Source organism: Hippocampus bargibanti, linkage group LG14, assembly GCF_051943395.1.
Source record: "Hippocampus bargibanti isolate YZ-2025 linkage group LG14, ASM5194339v1, whole genome shotgun sequence".
Classification (NCBI taxonomy): domain Eukaryota; kingdom Metazoa; phylum Chordata; class Actinopteri; order Syngnathiformes; family Syngnathidae; genus Hippocampus; species Hippocampus bargibanti.
The window spans coordinates 20,853,343-20,873,802 of NC_142747.1; the positions used below are offsets into that span (position 1 = coordinate 20,853,343).

Sequence of the window (20,460 nt, forward strand, 5' to 3'; positions counted from 1 at the left end):
AGAGGAAATGTCAATCAAAATAATGCAGATGTTTCGATATACGTATCAGGAAATTAATATTAATAATAATAATACATTTGATTTCAAAACTCTCACGGTCACTTAACAGTCACAGGATAACTTTTTCTGTGGGTGAGCAGTGGCAGCCACATGCGCCAGCCTTCACTCAACCCAGAAGTAACTCAAATAGATAGAAAGTTAGCTATCTAGCTAATAATAATAATACAGTCACATGATTTTTTTTTTGTGCGGGTGAGTAGCGGCAGCCATTTTAATCACATGACCGCTGTTAATCACAGTACAAAATTGTGTTATAGCCCCAATTTGAAATGTAAAAATTGTCTGAAGCCCACCAAAACCTGAAGGTTTGGTTGAGATCAGGAACAGATTTTATGATCTGGTGAATCAACTATTCCTCTGCATTTTTTCATTCATTCATTTCATATAAATGTAGCATAAATTGCATCTGCTCAGTCAACGTTGATGCATTTGTATGACGATTTCATCAGAATGAGTGTGGTCGCTCACATAGTATGACAGCTTGAGTCCTCCCATATCTGCTATGTTCTCTCCAAGTGTCAGACGGCCGTTAACCTACAAACAGAGAAAGAAAGTCGGCAGCCATTTTCTTTTCGGAGAACGGCTTCACTCTCTCTTCACCTGTAACCCCCTCCCCCCTCACTGCTGCGTTGTTGACCAATCACGTAGCTTTAACCGAAGACTGGGGGCAGGGAATAGAGGACAGAAACAGTCGGCTGCCATTTTGTTGTTTGAAGAACGGGCTCGTTGGCGAACGACACATCACTCATTGTGGCAGCTCCGTGTGTATCCCGAACAAAAGTTCATATGCCAAGGTAATATTTTCACACATGTAACATTCGTAAACCGAAACGTTCGTAAGCAAAGAGGGTTTGTAAACCGATGTATCACTCACCCTCTGATTGTAAACTGTGAAATTATCGTAGAGCTTCACGATACATTCAGCCTTCTTCTGGAACTTCCTGTAGCTCTCCTCAGTCCACCACTGTTGCAGGTTGCCATGGCGATCATACTGTCCACCTGCGGTTATGGGGATGGATGTTGAATAGGCATGTGAGAATCATACATTTGGCTTCCGTCGCACCTCCTTTCTTGAATACTGCGCGTTGAGAAAAATATTCTTACCCCAGTCGTCGTATCCATGAGTGAGTTCATGGCCAATGATCGCTCCTATTCCCCCATAGTTCAAAGACCTGGCGGGCGGTAAAGAAACACTAAAGTATTTTTGCCTCCATCCGATAAACAATTTAGACAATGGCATTGATTGTAATACTTTTCAGTGATCAATAGTTGTTGGATGTGACTCCCTGGTGCTTTCTACGATCTTTGTGATGATGTTATTGCTTATACAGTCATACCTTGGCTTGCGAACTTAATTGGTTCCCAGACAGCGTGTGTAAGGCCAAAAGTGTGTATCCCAAAAATTAATTTCCCATAGAAAACCATTAAAATGAGGATAATCCGTTCCCAGGTCCACCATAAAACATCATTTTCTACTTTTCTAAGCCTTAAAACTACACAAAATATACCTTATCTTATGTATAATAAATGTGCTATAGTATTATAATTAAATAAATAAACTGTACTGTATAATAAAGTAGTTTTATTGACCTTTGTGATGGCCGTTGATGGCTTGATGGATTGGAGTGGCCGGTCTCATCAGCATTAAACACTTGATGAGGAACGTAACCTTCTTCTTTCACCCCCTTGTAGGTGCTTTCTCTCTATTTGAGTTACTTCCGGGTTGAGTGAACGCTGGCGCGTCTGGCTGCTGCTGCTAACCATCAAAAAAACTTAACCTGTGACTGTAAAGTGAGCTTCAGAGTGAAAGGTGCTTGACAGATTTTTTTTTTTTCACGTCTGGTGATGAATGAGTTAATTTGTTCTATCGTATCCAACATTAATTTGCATCGCTTTTCAAAAGCACACCCAGTAAAGAAAAATACAATATAATAATAAACTAAATCTCGCTGACTTGAATGCACGCCAGAAGGGTTTGCAAATGAAGTTGTAGCTTGACGAGGATGTCATTGTTCTAATTGAAGAAGTTAATGACATTTTAGCTGCCGTCTCTGCTCCGTCGCTTTGCTTTGTAATGCTTTATTGCTCTATTAAGCTCCAAATAGGGTTTTTTTTCTTCTTCCTCTGCGCTTGAACTACATGAAAACGTAACATGGAGGCAACTTAGAAACAAGCATACGACCATATGTCAAAGCTAAGAAAAAGTTTCACAAAACCATTTTTTCGAACTCGTTCACTGCCAGACCATGCGCAAAAAATGTGTCCTCTACAGTGCCAAGGTTTTTGTCATTGTCACTCCAATTCCAGGAACCACAGAATTTGAGTTTTAGGACTACATCAACATTCAATACAGTGTTAGAAACCTTACATTTTCATCATAAAAAAGAGTTAATTCCAAAGTTATATGGGTCTGGAGTTATCTGAGTTTCCGTTTCGTGTGTGGGTGTGTGTTGTTTGTATGCCTAGTCTTGTGAGGACCACTAACATTTTATACCATACGTAGTGAGGGCAGTAGGGAAATATAAGGGCCGAAACTACCAGTAAGACTTTAGTTCGCTGACGAAGCCTTTTGGATAAGAAGCGAAACGTCCGACACCTTGAAAGAAGTACAGATGACGGATGAAGAAACCTTTTCATCGATGGACCACTTCTGTACCACTGAGAGCTTACACAGACAAATAAAATACTGGCGTTGACGCAAAGATGAGCAAAGACAGAGGAGACAAAGAGGAATCCTCTCATCTGTCAATTTCTGTGCAATTCACTTCAACTCGGAAAGGGGAACGAGCAATAAAAACCCGTTCCATTCCGAGAGCCATTGTTCGCTAATTGAGCTCTTTGTCACTCATTAAATGGATCAAATCAGGGGAATGGGAGGTAGGTGGGGGGGGGGGGGGCGTCTTTTGGGAAGAATAATGGAGATGTCACCACCTTAATTTTTGAGGCACTGTTGTCATACCTGTGGGATGAAGGACACACAGGAGGACAGAGACACTTACTGTGGGAATTCGGGATTGTACAAAGTGGGTTGAAGGATGCCTGCGGGGAAAACTGAAAAACAATATACACACACACAACATGATTAACTCATTCACTGCCAGATCGTGTGCAAAAAAGGTGTCCTTGCCAGTGCCAGGGTTTTTGTCATTTTCACTACAACTCCAGGACCCACAGAATATTGAGTTTTAGGACGACGTAAACATTCAATGCTGCGTAAGAAAGCTTAGATCTACTTCTCTTCTCAGAAAAAAAAGTTAATTCCTAAGTTATGTGGATCTGGAGTTATCTGAGCTTGAAATGGGGGCGACAGTACAAAAACGACATAAACATTCAAATTAGTGTAAGAAACCTTAGACTTCCTTCTTTCATCAGAAAAAAATAGTTAATTCCTAAGTTATATGGGTCTGGAGTTATCTGAGCTTGAAATGAGGGTGGTTGTTCAAAATACAATATAATTCATACATATTGGTTTATATAGCGCTTTAACAACAGCTGAAGCTGGAACAAAGCGCTAACATGGAAATGCACAAGGGAAATGCTGCCCCTTGTGGAAAAGAAAAAAACATTGCCAGAGGCCACGGCCAGCGCTTTATTGGCACGCAAGCATGAAAAAACAAAACTCGAACACATTTGGGAATACCGCTCTACGTCATATTTTTTCTCGAATAAATCCGTGGGCGCATTTCCATTAATAAATAAACACGATTAACAAAGTATGTGAGGTAAATCACTCACCTATTTGGTTCTTGTTAGGAAGGTAGTAGGCATTTAGCGCCTGGGGAGGGAGAATCCATCTGTGGAGACCAACCAAAACCAAGTTAGCGACACACACATCTACAGAAGGAATACGAATGCTTTAGCTCACAAACTTTTCAAACATTAAATTCGCGAGCATAGTAGCAAATTATGATTTATGGGGACCTAGGAACGGATTATTCTCATTTTTATGGTTTCCTATGGGAAATTAATGTTTGGAAGACACACTTTTCGCCTTACACACACTTTCTGTGAACCAATTACAGTTAATGTACAGTTAATGAATTCAACTGCAAGTTAAAAAAATATATTATATAGTACAGTATATTTCTTTAATTACAATACGTTACCTTAAAATAAGGTATATTTTGTGTTGTTTTATGGCGAGCTGAGAACGGATTATTCTCATTTTAATGGTTTCTTATGGGAAATAAATGTTTGGCAGACTAACTTTTGGCCTAACACACACACAATTAAGTTGGTAAACTGAGATATCACTGTAACAATCATGGCAAAATATTCTCTGGAAAAAAGGGCCACGGTGAGAAGCGTTCTGTGGCTGCAATCCAACAGTCGCCGCTCTCTGCACTTGAAAACAAGGACGGTTCCTCGACGCTAATCCACTTGAAGCCAGACCAATCGATTGCCAACAAATGACTAACTCTGAAAGTGAGCGATGCCCTTGTTCAAGAAAAAAAGACTGGTGGCTCTGTGTAGGCTTTGTAAGCATCAAAATAATAATAATAGATAGAAAGTTTGCTAACCAATAGCTAGCTAGCTAGTTCTATAGCTAATAGATAATAATCATAATAATTTCATTTAGACAGTTAGATAGCTATGTAGTAATAGATAGCCAGCTAGATAGCTAGCTAGATAGCCATATAGCTGGCTAGCCAGACAGCTAATAGATAAAAATTGGATAGCAAATAGATAGCCAGCCAGGTAGCTAGCTAATAGATGGCAAATAGTTAGCAAATGGATAGCCAGCTAGGTAGCTAGCTAGACAGCATATATATAGCAAATGGTTCGTAAATAGATAGCCAGCCAGGTAGCTAGCTAATAGATAGAAAATAGATAGCAAATGGATAGCAAATAGAGAGTGAGCTAGGCAGCTGGCTAGATAGCAATTAGATAGCAAATAGATAGCCAGCTAGGTATCTAGCTAGATAGCAATTAAATAGCAACTGGATAGCAAATAGCCAGCAAGGTAGCTAGCTAATAGATAGCAAAAGGATATCAGATAGACAGCCAGCCAGGTAGCCAGTTAGATAGCAAATAGAACAATAAAACCATTTTCGAAAGGTGGAAACTCACACTGTCTTGTCAACTTCTTCGTGAATCTTCTTGATCGACATTTTAATGTTGAATTTGATGGTGTTGAGGATGTTCTTGAAATAGGTTTTTTCATCCACATCAAACTGGAAGAAAAAAACATAGGCTTAGTTATGCTGATGAGGTGATACCAATGCAAATGGGGGAATCAGGCCAGTCGTAGACCCCATAGTCAGGCAGGACAATAGAAGTAATCAGTCGGAACAATGGAATTAATCAGTGTAGCCTCATGGAATAGTCCTCTGCTCCCCCCAACCTGAGCGCAGGGACCTATCATAGCAGAGTCTAGCACCGCCACATCTGGATAGTAGGGATATATATATAGGGCCAAAACTACCAGCAAAAATTTTCGTTCGCTGACGAAGCCTCTTGGATAGGAAGCGAAACGTCCGACACCTTGAAAGAAGTACAGATGACGGTTGAAGAAACCTTCTCATCGATGGATCACTCCTGTACGACTGAGACCTTACACAGACAAAGTTTCTCCGGATGGGAACTCCTGAAGAAAAATCTTTTTTCAAGTGCGCAAAGCAAAGCTGAGAAAACGAAAATTCATGACTCACCCCATATTCCCGATCTATGAGCTCAGGTTTGACTAGGAAGTCTGGATATCCCGTCATGACCATCATGTACTTCAGCTGAGAAAAAGAGCCGTCGGAGAGGATTATGAGGGACGGAAGGAAAGTAGAAAAACAAATCCATTTGCCCTCATCTTACATTTGCATGTGGAGTCGGGCACTGGCGTCAACTAATCAAGCAAAGCAAGTAAAATAGGATTACAAGGGAAGCTCTTTATAATGGGAAAGACCTTAGAAAAGGATTACAACTTCTCAGACCCGAAACCAGCAGCGCTGAGAGATCCCGTATGCTCAAAGTCAAGTCCTTGACGTGGTATTCTATCAGTGTTGCACCTAGCAATCAGTCAAAGCCGACAATGAAAGAGAAGTGGAAAACTAAACAAATCCAAATCCGACGCCATCTTGCATAGCGTGAGATGGAGAAAATGACGTTTGAAACCTTTGCTCTGGCGTCGATGAAAAGGTTTCTTCAGCCGTCATCTGTACTTCTTTCAAGGTGTCGGACGTTTCGCTTCTTATCCAAAAGGCTTTATCAGCAAACTAAAAATTTGCTGGTAGTTTCGGCCCTATATATATATCCCAACTGTCCAGACATGGCGGTGCCGGACTCTGCTATGATAGGGACAGTAGGGATATATATATAGGGCCGAAACTACCAGTAAGACTTTAGTTTGCTGAAGAAGCTTCTTGTATAAGAAGCGAAACGTCCGACACCTTGAAAGAAGTACGGATGACGGCTGAAGAAACCTTTTCATCGATGGACCACTCCTGTACGACTGAGAGCTTACACAGACCTTTGCTCTGGCGGCGTCCTTTGTGGCTTCATCCATCCAGTCGAGCTCCTGCAGTCGCAGGTCCAAGGAATGCTTGATATCCTCCACCAATTCCTGCACCTGGAGGGTGATCACATTACATTACAAGTTCTTTGAAAACCGTTTTTTTTGCACTTAGTTTCTTTCCTGTTCAGGTTTAGGCGTAGGACGGGAACATAATGCATTTAGCAGATGCCCAAACAGTCAACTTGGGTTTCTTTGTGATGATGGAAAGACCTGATAAAAGGTTCATCAAGAAGAGGGAGGATGTGACTCAGGAGAACGGAGGTCTCCACTGGGAGAAAAAGGGGAAACAAATGTTCCTTTTGTGTACAATATAAATCAAAACTCAATACAATTTATTCACAACGGTCGCTGCTGGGAATTGAAGCGGATTTACATGGTTAGATGTAAGACAAGCTCAGTTTGTCAATGGGTGCTACAGCTTCATGTTTGCTTTCAACATTTAGCTTGTAGCAGACATGCACAGTTTTTGCCATGACGTCCCTGATCCACTGGTGAAAAGGACATTTTGCATCTTACCAACCAAAAAAAAAAAAAAAAAAAAAAAACACATGCCACAACGAGTATCCATTCCTTGTTCATATGAAGTCACTTTCGTACGTTCGTACCTTTGCCTTACTCTGTGAGGAGAAATGCTGCTGGACAAAGAGTGCACCCAGGGCCATGCCAAAGTGTTTGTTGGCCTGGGTGAGGCAGAGTCTGCCCAGCTCCAGCTGCTGCTCGGTGCCGTCAATCTCCCGGGAAAACTCATGGATGGTGCTTCGGAAGGCCGTCGACAGATGTTCACTCAGCGCCGCCACGATGCGCCACAGCATGTAGTTGTGAAGAACCCTACAGGAAACAGGAAACAGGAAACAGGAAACAGATCACCTTTTTTTGTGACCTGCGTCCTTAGTTGGACGTTGTCCGTAATGGAGTAAAAAGCAGAATGTACACATCAAGCATTGGGCCTTAATTAGTGAAGGAATGAGCGCTCATTAGCTGAATGGATTTTAATGAGCCTCGTTAGGAGACGAAAAGACACTGTCCTCCCATTAACAAAGCTAATGACCCTGAAGGGTAATGGATGGGATTGAGAGCCTCCTATACTCCAAACTTACAATAGCACGGCATTTCAGGCTAAAAGTGTTCATACATTTGCAATACAATACAATACAATACAATACAACAGTGCAGAGTGTGATCTGACAGAAACATGAGAAAACCATTCAACTACCATATTTTCCGTTGTACAGTAAGTCAAAATAGTCGCAAGTCAAAATCCATTCAAAATGTTGACTAGAGACTCGGAAGCTAAATAACTCCCTTAGCTAGCTAGCTAGATTTCTATCTATTTCAGTTACTTTGGGGTTGAGTGAACGCTGGCGCGTGTGGCTGCCACTGCTCACCCACAGAAAAACACTGATCCCGTAACTGTAAAGTGACCTTGAGAGTTTTGAAAGGCGCTTAGAAATGAAATGTGTTATTATTATTATTATTATTATTATTATTAATTATTATTTAAAATTAGATATCAAGTATGACAGACAGGATGAACTTAATACAACTATTCTTGTTCTTCTTCTCCTCCTCCTTCTTCTCCCCCTTCTTCTCATTCTTCTTCAGGGGCGTTTCTGACGTGACGTCACGTAAGGAATCGTCACCAACTCAAAAAGAAGACTTCCTGTATATTCATCGTGAGCCTTAAAAGGTCAAATCTCGCTCTATGCGGTGGAATCTTTGTGAGATACGCTCAGTAAAAGTCATTTGAAGTCATTTTACAAATTATGGACGCAACTTGCCCGGAGGCGTCAGTTTGTTCTTGAATATTACACGGGTCCTGTAATTTGAGTGACAATGACAAAAACCCTGGCACGTTTTTGCACAAGTCTCAAACCCAAACTCAAGCCATCTGTTCCCCTCCACCAACGTTCATGTCGTCCCTTTCGCTCTCCTCGGCCCACTCCCGGTGACTGCAGCCGATCCCATTAGCCAGATGAGCAAACCTCCAATGAAGGAGAAAGCATAATGACAACAGCAGAATTGCTCACCCCCCCCATTTGTCCCCCCACTCACCGTTGTCTCCTGCCTCCGTCTGCTCCTTCTGTTCGTCGTCACTCTCAAGGGCGGGAGGGACTCAAGTTGGAATGCCAAATGTGGGCCATTTTTAATGCCTTTGCTATTTCATGGCTCAGTGCTACACCATATTATATCGTCTCATTGATGTTAACTCGTTATATGTGTACGTTGCTATCTGTGTCGGACCAAGTCTAGTTGTTATTATAATAATAATAAGAAGAACAAGAACAAGAACAAGAACTTCCTCTGTGGGTGAGCATCGGCAGCTACACGCGCCAACGTTCACTCAACCCGGAAGTAACTCAAATAGATCGACATCTAGCTAGCTAGCCAATCGATAGCCAACAGATACCCGGCTAGCCGGCCAGCCAGCTAGCTAATCGATAGCTACCTAGATAGCTAGCTCGCCAGATACCTCAGCTTATGAACTTAATTGGTTCCCAGAAAGTGTGTGTAAGGCGAAAACTTCGTCTTCTTAGCAGCTAATAGATCATCAACAGATAGCTAGATAGCTAGCCGCCTTGATAGCTCGATAGCTAATAGCTAGCTAGCTAGAGATAGTTAGTTACCTAATACACTGAATGTCACTATTAAATACACAGATAGAAAGCTATAGATGATGGTATCGAAAGGGTTAAACTGTGAGGGAAAATGAAGGAATGAGGGTCGATATATAAATATAAATATATATATATATATATAAATATCGAGGAAGATAATACTGTGCAGCAAATATCACAAAATGAGTCGCTTTTTATGTTATTATGTTTGTTTCATGGGATACGCCGTAGGCCATACTGGAGCTGGAGTTTACTGTCCGTGGCTGCTACATGCATCTCTGTATGTGGGTGTAGTGTATGACATGTATGACATCAAGCCATTGTTTTCCCATTGGTGACAAAGAAGTAATAAAGCCAGCAGTCAAGTCAAGTCAGTCATGCGCTGCAGCTCGAGCTGTTTGTTATGTGGAGCGTCGTGACTATTGGCAAACTGTCAGTGGCTCCAACGGACACGTTGACGTGGTGCAGGCCCGGCGCTTGTCAACAGCAAAAAAGGGGGAAAAAACAATGTCTGCGTGTGTGCGAGTGTGGGAACAGTGTGGCTCGATCAATAATTAATAATCAGCTGATGTTGAACTAGAAGGTAATTCAAACTGGAACGGCTGCGCATCGACGTGCTTAACTCATTCACTGCCATTCAACCAATTGATTCGGGAATTGAAAAGAGGACAGAGCGCCATTCCCCAATTTCTTCGGGTTTTGTTTATTCGTGCTTGGGTGCAGATAAAGCGCTGGCCGTGGCCTCTGGCAAAGTTTTTTTTTTCTTATCCACAAGGGGGCAGCATTTCCCCTCTTTCCATGTTCGCGCTTTGTTCCAGCTCCAGTTGTTTTTATTATAATAATAATACTAATAATAATAATAATAATACATTTCATTTATAACTTATCACTTTACCGTCACAGGATAAGTTTTTTTTTGTGGGTGAGCAGCGGCAGCCACATGGGCCAGTGTTCACTCAACCCGGAAGTAACTCGGCTAGAAAGCTAGCTAGCTAATAGATAGCAAACAGATATCTAGCTAGGCCTTCACTCAACCCGGAAGTAACTCAGCTAGAAAGCTAGATAGCTAATAGATAGCTAATAGATAGCTAAGTAACTCGGGTAGAAAGCTAGCTAGCTAGCTAGATCTTCACTGAACCCGGAAGTAACTCAGATAGAAAGCTAACTAGCTAATAAACAGCTGATAGCTAAGTAACTCGAGTCGAAAGCTAGCTAGCTAATAGATAGCGAACAGATAGCTAGCTCGGCCTTCACTCAACCTTTTGTGATGTAATGTAGGGAAAGATGCATAAAGATATAAAGAGCTATATAAACCAATATGTATGTATTGCATTGTATTTTGGACATCCACCCTCATTTCAAACTCATATAATTCCAGACCCATATAACTTAGGAATTACCTCTCTTTTTTATGATGAAAGGAGAATCAAAAGTTTCTTTTTGTTTCTCCACTCAGTCGTTACCTTTTTGATGTGGTCTTAATGATGTCGGACACTTTTTGGATGTAATCCGTGGCGAGCACCACGATCTCCTTGTCTTCTGAAAAGTTGTCCTGGAAGATTTTATCCAGTAATCGTTTCCAGTGAAGCTGCGATTGAAAGATGAGCATAAAATTTTATTTCTATCACAATTGAATTATTTGATTGACTTTGATCAATGTAATACTTTTAATATAATACATATTGATTTATATAGCACTTTAACAATAGCTGAGGCGGTAAAAAAGCGCTTAACATGGATATACAGGAAAAATAAAGCAGTCACAAAGATAGCAGAAAGCACCAGGGAGTAACACCAATGACTTAATACAGTGATACCTCAACTTACGAACACAAGTAGTTCCCAGAAAATGCGTGTAAGGCAAAAGTTCGTTTGCCAAATATTTATTTCCTATAAGAAACCATTAAAAATGAGAATAATCCGTTCCCAGGTCCACATAAAACATACTTTTCCACTAAATAAGCCCTAAAACTACACAAATTAGACCTTATGTATAATAAATGTGGTACTGTAATTAAATAAATAAACTGTACTGTATAATAAAGTCATTTTATTTATCTTTGTTATGGTAGTTGTCAATGGATGGTATCAATGGTCGACTGAGCGTGGTACGAGCTATCTAGGTAGCTATCTATTAGCTAGCTGGCTGGCTGGCTGCTGGCTATCGATTGGCTAGCTGGCTATTATTTTTATTATATTTTTTTAATTATTATTATTATTATTATAGTAAAAGTACTCCACTCGATAGTAAACCACATCTGCACTGAAAGGGGGAGTGACAAAAACTAGCCCGCCAGCTACCGTGGCGCTGTGTGGTTTGGTTCGTCCGATGAAAACGAGTTCGTATGCCAAGATTATATTCTGGCAAATTTAATGTTCGTAAGGCAAAAAGTTCGTAAATTAAAGTGTTCGTAAACTGAGGTATGACTGTAGTTTTAAATCAACTAAAAATGACATTTTGATTGGAAGATTTGATGAAATGAATGAGACGGTGTTAGCTTGTTTGACAAATGACTGACTCTGGTTTGAGAGTCGCTTCTGGGTGGAAAGAGTTTCAAGCAAAGACCAAACCAAAACAAAAAGAAAAGATCAAGCGCTTCAGAGCAGCTGCCTTGCGCTAATTCGTTTTGACGAATCAGTGAGTAAATCCTCTTAATTTCGCATCATGTCAACAAAATTTGCATTCTAAATTAATCAACCCCGCCCCCCCCCCCCCAGATCCAATTGCATTTTGGGTACTTTGTTTGGTCGGAAAACTTCGTGTTGATGGAGAAATTAGAAGGAAAACACATAAATAACCTGATGGTGAATGGTTGTGTGTTGCACCAAGACTACTATTTGATACTAGTTGAGACAAATCAGCCCATTTCCAACGGAGCTTGGGCGCCATCTTGTGCATTTTCTGGGCGCTACATTACCCTTATTTCAAACTCATATAACTCCAGACCCATATCATTTAGGAAAAACTTTTTTTTCGGATGAAAGAAGAGAGTCTAAGATTTCTTACGCCGCATTGAATGTTTATGTAGTCCTAAAAGTCAATATTTTGTAGGTCCTGCAATTTGAGTGACAATGACAAAAACCCTGGCACTGGAGTGGACACATTTTTTTGCACATCGTCTGGTAGTAATCTCTTTAGTTAGGGTAGAATTTTTTTTTTATCTTTAATTTCCCCCGCATGTGTCTGTCCTTTCTAACCACAGAACATCTTGAGGATCTTCTGTCAGCGTGCTCACTGCTTCGGGTGGGGGTAGTGCCTCCTCCTCCTCATCATCATCCTCCTTCTCCTCGCTGGAAATCCAATTTACCTTTCCTCCTCCTCCTGCCATCATGTCTAACACCCGTCAATGTCCGCTTATATTCTTTCCTCCTTCTTGCATTCAAAGCTCAATCTTAAGTCCTGCAGGGCGGACATTTTTTGTGATTCGCTTGGGTTTTGTGTGTGTGTGTGTGTGTGTGTGTGTGTGTGTGTGTGTGTGTGTGTGTGTGTGTGTGTGTGTGTGTGTGTGTGTGTGTGTGTGTGTGTGTGTGTGTGTGTACAGTACTCACACCAGGAGCAGTTCGCTGCAGCTGCCTGAGTGTAATGCGGTTATACATCGTGCTGACGTCCTTTCTTTGGTCATCATATTCTGACATGGTGATCTGGAAAGAGATTTTAGTGAACGTTGCGCACGCGCAAACATATGCTTTGACTACACTAGGAGTGCTTTGATAACATAATGTTTCTGTGTAAGCTCTCAGTCGTACAGGAGTGGTCCATCGATGAAAAGGTTTCTTCAGCCGTCATCTGTACTTCTTTGTTTGAAGGTGTCGGACGTTTCGCTTCTTATCCAAGAAGCTTCGTCAGCGAAATAAAGTCTTACTGGTAGTTTCGGCCCTATATATATAGATATATCCCTGACGACTGGCCTGATTGCCCTATTTGCTCTGGTATCACCTCATCAGCATTACTAATCCTATGTTGCCTAATCAGGTTTGGATCGTTCGTACAACAGCCTTCTTAGGCAATATCGGATTAGTAATGCTGATGAGGTGATACCAGAGTAAATAGGGCAATCAGGCCAGTCGTTAATCAGGACAATAGGAACAATCAGTGGAGCCGCAGGGAGTAGTCCTCTGCTCCTCCTAATCTGAGAGCAGGGACCTATCAGAGCAGAGTTCGCCACCGTGATGTCTGGACATATATATATATATATATATATATATATATATATATATATATATATATATATATATATATATATATATATATATATATATATATATATATATATACACCGAAACTACCAGTAAGACTTTAGTTTGCTGACGAAGCTTCTTAGATAAGAGGCGAAACATCCGAAACATCCAAAGAAGTCCAGATGACGGCTGAAGAAACATTTTCATCGATAACATCATGTTTATTCCTAAAAAAATATGGTTTGATAAATGTGACTAATTTAGTACGATCATGTGGTACATCATTGAGATTCTCAGTAAACGTTTGCTCATTCAGCAAAATAAATTATTATCTATTAGCTATATAGATAGCTAGCTATCTAGCTAGCTATTATCTAGCTAACTTTCTATCTACTTGAGTTGCTTCCGGGCTGAGTGAACGCTGGCGCGCGTGGCTGCCGCTGCTCACCCACAGAAAAACTTTATCCAGTGACTGTAAAGTGTCCTTGAGACTTTTGAAAGGCGCTTAGAAATGAAATGTATTATTATTATTATTATTATTATTATTATTATGATTATTATGACACAAAGTCAGCTCACATTGGCGAGACGAGTCTCCAGTTGTATAATCTCCTTGGACTTTTGTGTGGCGTTGTGAGCTCCCAGCATGCTTAGCAAGCGCTCCATCAGGGCCTTGTATGCCGCCAAGATCTGAAAAGGCACAATGACTTCAGTATTGATCGAGAAGAGAAGGGAGGGGGGCATCGAGGGGTAATCAATAACAGCTGGTGCTGGCTTGACATGCGGCCAGAGGTGCAACTGATGACAAAAGCACAGTGGGACACCGGAGGGGGACAAAAGCAGGAGGGATTCATGCAGATGAGCCAATCAAGTGAATAGAACAAATGGGGGTGAAAAAAATCAGGGAAGAAAAGACAAATAGGTCAAAGGTCAAGGAAGGCAAAAAAAAAAATAAGCGTAAATGGCGCTGGAAAATAGGACGATGTCCAATGGCAGTGTCTGAAACACATGACAAAAAGTTAGCGGACACCAGGGTAGACAAAATCAGAAAAGTTGCCTGCGCGACCATAAAGTTGCCTTGAAGTACATGAAACCAATGGCAGGCCGTGCATGTCACCCTTAGGCCTTCAGTAGTGCTATGTCTGAATCAATCCGCAGCTGAGACTGTTAAAAAAACAGTGGGGTGATTTATGACATGTCCTGTACTGTACTAGAAGGTATTGTTAGCAGTGTCTGAAACTCATGACAAAAAGTTAACGAAGACCCGGGCAGACAACTCTGAAAAGTTGTCTGTCCAGCCATAAAGTTGCCGGCCCCATTTTTCACAACTTGAAACACAATGAGACGACTAATCGCAAAAAAAAACTTTTTTCCCCCCAAGTATAAAGGATTTTTTTGAAATTAAGGAAGTACCTAGCAAATTTGCTTAATTTATGCTATATGCTATAGGCTATATATTTATTTATTTATTACTAAAATCTATGGTAAATATCCCTTACTGAAGATTTTGCTCCAGTTTGTCGTCATGGTGCTCAATGCAATGTTTGCGTTGCGTTGTCTGCTAGAAACCACATGGACTCACCGCTAATAGATAGTCAGCTAGATAGATAGCTAGGTAGCTAGCTAGCTAGAAAGCCAGATAGCTAGATAGATAGATATACAGCTGGACAGCTAGATAAATAAAAAGCAAGATGGCAACTTTGTGATTATCATGTTATATAAATATATAATACATTTCATTTCTAAGCGCCGTGACGGTAAAGTGTACTTGAGAGTTTTGAAAGGCGCTTAGAAAGAGGAGTCCACATGGCTTGTAGCGGTTTGCTTGTTTTGAAAGTTGCACGCCTGACGTAAAAGTTGTACGCCCCGGGCCTCCGGGCAGACGTTATTTCAAACACTGCCAATGGGAAGCAAGACATGGAAGGAAAAGTGGCGGAAGTAAATGGCGCAGGGTCCTAATCAATAAAACCTTGACGCTGTCCTCATCTTGACTCAAGTAAAGACTTCTCTCAGGCAGCGTGAGTCCCTCTTGATCGATCTACATGTATTGCAAACACACAAAACAATATTACAAGCTAATATGACAAGCTAATATATCATCTTCCATAGCTTTTGCTTTATTGACTAAAACAAACGTTTGAATTGAAAAAATATGTATATATATCTTTTATTTTATTTCTTGACGAAGTTGTCAGCTACCCAGGCCGAGACGTTTTGAAAGTTGCACGCCCGACGTAAAAGTTGTACGCCCCGGGCCTCCGGGCAGACGTTATTTCAAACACTGCCAATGGGAAGCAAGACATGGAAGGAAAAGTGGCGGAAGTAAATGGCGCAGGGTCCTAATCAATAAAACCTTGACGCTGTCCTCATCTTGACTCAAGTAAAGACTTCTCTCAGGCAGCGTGAGTCCCTCTTGATCGATCTACATGTATTGCAAACACACAAAACAATATTACAAGCTAATATGACAAGCTAATATATCATCTTCCAATGGATACTTGTTTTTTTTTAATCATAATTTCCGAAAACCAAATTTTCAAAAACCAAAACAGCACTTTCCATGATAATCAATGTCATTTTTTTTTATCCGTTCCAAGTCTAGAAAACAATTTTTTAAAGCACTTTTTAACTATTTTACAGCATAAATGGATAAATACGTAATAACAGAGCAGGTAATTTGTAAAATATGTACTATAAAAAACAAACTGTAATATGTTTTATTTTCACCAATTTTATAATAATAATAATAAATTTCATTTCTAAGCACCTTTCAAAACTCTCAAGGACACTTTACAATCACGGTATATATATATATGAGAAAATGAAAGGATGGGTGGATTGATGGATTTTCCAAGATTTGATCAATTTCTTGATTGATTTATTCATGACAAGTCCATTTTCATTTACTAATGTCGTTCTCTTCAATGGCCTTTTTCATTACGCCATACAACGACTTGGTCCGTCAATCAAATCACATGACTTGCAGCCAGTTAAGTGATTGGATGTTCCTTTCCATGGAAATGAGCGGCAGCACTCGCGCTATCAATTCAAGCGTTGCGACTTAGCTTATCACGAAGGCTGAGTCACTTGAGGGCCATGAGACGGACGGCATGTCTGCAGGAGAGGATTTAGCTTCAGATGGACTCAGGGAGGCTGAAAATTGTTTGGATCGTCATTGGAAGGCCTTCTGAGGCCTGCAGCACAATTGCACGTAACCGTCCAGCATTGATGCTAACAAATAGTAACGCTGGCGACCACACTCAGACGTCCAATCTCACTAACTTTGATTGACAGAACAAGTTACTGTGCTGATAAAGTCAAAAAGGCCACAATGGAAAAGGACAATTTGAAATAAAAATTGACTCAAGTGTTCCGATGCGATATTTTCAATGTAACAAACTAGTTATAACCAAAGTTCCATTTCATTCGGGCAAAACACTAAGAAACGGGGCCTAATTAGAGTTGAAGCCCGTTTTTTGTTGTTGACCCTGAATTACTCTTCAAACACACAAATGCGGGTCCGCGTGGACACGTTCCTCACCCGGATTGCATTCTGAGACGAGTTTTTGTCATCCACGTTGACGGTGAGCGAGAAGAAGACAGCAGTGCTGTACACGCCCTGCGTCCTATAAAGCAGTTCGTTGAAATCTGGTCTTTGAAGGACACCCTCTTTCTCCCAGCCGGCAGCCCCCGGAGGGACCCCGGCCTGATCCCACCCTCCGCAGCTGTCAATCACCTCCATCATGGGGCCGGACCCCAATTGGTCGATCTCCTGGATGTTGACGCAAGATCTGTAAAACTCCTTGACTTTACGCTCCGCAGAGTCAGGTTCACGCCTCCGAACGGGCTCCAGGAGGATACGCTGGAGTTTTTCTTCATTGTGTTCCCCGATGGCCGTAATGATTCCGTAACTGAGCTTGTCCTCTGGGATGGCGTGACGCCTCAACCAACCGCCGCAGGCAAAGGAGTAAAAATCCTGGCAGGGTTGGATGGTAGGGTCTACGTTAGCCTGGACGAAACGCGCTGCCCGTAAGAGTACGCGTCTCCGCTGGCAGTCCTGCCTGCACTGCGGGTCCTGCTGGGCCTCCAGCGAAATATATTTCAACGTTAGCATGCTTCCCATAATCACACACATGCCCGCCGCGAAGACCAAAGCCGAAAGGAGGCAAATCTCCCTCCGGCTCCATCGCGGGAACCCGCCGACGCCATTGCTAGCGCCGCCGGCGTCTTTGTTACGAGCATTTGACCAGGTGCCACCCCGCCCTCGCGTCATGTGACGGTCCAGACTGCCGCCCAAGTGGAGGGTCATGCCGTTACTAAGGATGTCGCTGCTGTAGCGTCCGCCGTATTTCACTTCCTGGAATTCGTCGTAGTGCGCCGTGAGTGAGTACGTCTTCTCCATGACAATTGGGCTTTGCCAATTAGCGGAAAGCTACGAGGGAGGAAGGGATTAAAAGGGGATTTATTTGGTGTTTCAGATTAAGACCGCGACTCCTGACGGAGATAACTAGTAAGAGGCCACACAGGGCTAAACACGGAGGATGCGGACTTTGTCGCCTTTGTTCCTTTCAAATCGTCAAAGCGGCAGAAGGACGACTTCCATTCTGCCCGAGGAATCTCCCGGGTCTTGCTCTCTGTCTCGCTCATCCTCTTTCTCCTGGCTCCTTTTCCATTTGTTCTTCTCCTCGCCAAGCGCTTTCAGGTCACCTGCTGATGAAAGTAAAAATGAGGCGTGACAGAAATATTGAACAGTCCCGGAATGGAAAACTTTTGGCACAGTTTTCACACATATTCTCCCCTACTTTTCTTAAAACTTGTTGAGTTAATCGCTTTTGTCGAAGGGAAGTTATGATGACTCACCCGCTTTGGATGGAAAAAAACAGGAGATAAGATCAGTTTTAGTGCTCAGAAGAGAGGAAACAAAAGCAGAAACTTTTATAATGAGATCGATGAGAAGGTTTCTTCAGCCGTCATCTGAAATTCTCCTCGTTGATACTAAATCCACCTTGAGCAAAGCTATCTTTCCAATTCCATATAAATAACTTAACCCGGTCTGCATACTTCTAGCGACGCAATATCAATCGTCTTGGCCCATCTCTCACTCCTCACACCACTGGCGAGACAGATACTCCCACCCCTCAAGACAGAAATGAGAATCTCCTTCAGCCAGAGACACTGATACTGATCGTGATAATCATGGGACAAAGTGCCGTGTACTTCACGGCGAATTGGGCATCCAGAATGGCAGAAAATTGGGGGAAGAATTGTGGAAATTCAACCATGAAGTGTTTCAGGGACGTGTCAGCGTCCATTCAAATTTTCATCTATCAAAACCTCTACTTTGGTACACGTTCTCAGTCTGTGAGGAGAACAATCCGTATCATTGTATCAGTTTCATACAGTGGTGGACCGTCAAGGCCTGCAAAGCCTTCTCTGCGGGCCTAAAAATATCAGATTGATGTTAATTACATTTTGTCCATGAATTATTATGAAATAATTCCAATTTGTCTTTCAGCTTCATTTCATTCCTGTTGCACTGCTTCCAGATGTGTTTTTTTTTAATTTCTCATTTCAGTCATCATCTGTTACCAGAGTCAGAAATTAACCTCGACGCCTTCACAATCAGTTCTGCAGGCCCTGTCGCATCAAATGTTGATCAAACTGTTGCTTTAACCAATCGGATTTCGAGTTGGCAACCCAAAAGGGGTACCAGTTTTTGGTACCCCTGTTCTTGCAAGCTATGATTGCGAAAACTGCGCTGATCACTAGGCACTAGTGATAAGCGCATACTGACCAGAGCTAGCACACAGTACCGTTAGCGCGCTTTTGATCCCATATCATGAACCCACATGTTGATGGTAAAACTCGAACAGTTTTATGACACTATTTCAAGTTATTTCCTGGCTAACTGCAGTGTTTGAAATAACGTCTGCCCGGAACGTTTGCAGTTCACGTTTGCAACGTTTACGTCGGGCGTGCAACTTTCAAAACGTCTCGGCTCAGTGGCCGACAACTTCTTCAAGAAAAAAAATAGAGTTTTTTCAAATCAAACGTTAGTTTTATTCAATAAAGCAAAAGCTACAAGCAAACCGCTACAAGCCACGTGGACTCCTCTTTCTAAGCGCCTTTCAAAACTCTCAAGTACACTTTACAGTCACGGCATAGTCCGAAGCACGAAATAGGCTTCTGATTGGCTGCCGTGCTGAGTATGCAAATTGCCAAATGAACGTTCGTATTTACCATACGATACGATATTTACCATACCTTTATACTTTTCAACAACAATGAAAAACGGGGCAGGCAACTTTATGGCCGAGTAGGCAACTTTTCAGAGTTGTCTGCCCGGGTGTCCGCTAACTTTTTGTCATGAGTTTCAGACACTGCTAACTGTACCTTCTATTACAGTACAGGACGTGTCGTAAATCACAACACTTTTTCGTTTTTGACAGTCTCAGCGGTTTGATTCAGACATAGCACTACTGAAGGCCTAAGGGTGACATGCACGGCCCACCATTGGTTTCCTGTACTTAATGGATGAGCACATATTCCCTCCACTTATTCTAATACACAAGCTCTTGGATGACATGATTGAAATGTATGATTGCAACGACTCTCCTCTGCTTTTGAAACGCATGTACACTCCCTTGCGCCAACATTCCTTAAACGCGACAATAAATTATGACAAAACACAAACACACAAACACACACACACACACACACACACACAAAACCAGGGTATGGATAATGGATTGGATCTTGTGGCTTCCATCAGTGAATGCTTTGTGTGATGAATGGCTATTTACTGAACATGACAGCCACTGATATCTGAGGGGAACTTATGCTCAAGCATAAGCACGCGCACACACACACACACACACACACACACACACACACACACACACACACACACACACACACACACACACACACACACACACACACACACACACACAACGCACACTCCACACACACGTTTAGAGAAGAACTAATGTTCCATTTGAAGACCAAATGTCAGCCCATTTCCCACTTCAACTTCTTTAAAAACAAAAAAATAAAAAGTGGACTTGAAACGTTTCTGAATGGCACACAAACACCCCTGTA

The 20,460-nt window shown here is 41.8% G+C and overlaps 1 protein-coding gene across 7 annotated transcripts in view; it reads right to left on the reverse strand.

Moving 5' to 3' along the window:
• ecel1 (endothelin converting enzyme like 1) overlaps nt 1-20,460 on the reverse strand; it is a 42,600-nt gene that overhangs the window by 2,359 nt on the left and 19,781 nt on the right. For 3 of the 7 annotated variants that reach the window (XR_016117095.1, XR_016117096.1, XM_089013065.1), the window contains exons 5-18: nt 16,901-18,069; nt 15,713-15,781; nt 13,939-14,049; nt 12,730-12,822; nt 10,644-10,768; nt 7,171-7,393; nt 6,521-6,619; nt 5,712-5,786; nt 5,131-5,234; nt 3,796-3,854; nt 3,060-3,111; nt 1,165-1,232; nt 935-1,059; nt 529-594 (exon numbers count right to left, since the gene is read on the reverse strand). Coding sequence is in view for 5 of the 7 variants with exons in the window: in XM_089013065.1 (XP_088869191.1) it covers nt 529-594; nt 935-1,059; nt 1,165-1,232; nt 3,060-3,111; nt 3,796-3,854; nt 5,131-5,234; nt 5,712-5,786; nt 6,521-6,619; nt 7,171-7,393; nt 10,644-10,768; nt 12,730-12,822; nt 13,939-14,049; nt 15,713-15,781; nt 16,901-17,761 (2,130 nt within the window). In the remaining 2 variants the exon portion in view is untranslated. Of the gene's footprint in view, nt 1-528; nt 595-934; nt 1,060-1,164; nt 1,233-3,059; nt 3,112-3,795; nt 3,855-5,130; nt 5,235-5,711; nt 5,787-6,520; nt 6,620-7,170; nt 7,394-10,643; nt 10,769-12,729; nt 12,823-13,938; nt 14,050-15,328; nt 15,398-15,712; nt 15,782-16,900; nt 18,070-20,460 lie in introns of all 7 variants that reach the window. The other 4 variants (XM_089013068.1, XM_089013066.1, XM_089013069.1 and 1 more) reach the window with 4 other exon arrangements.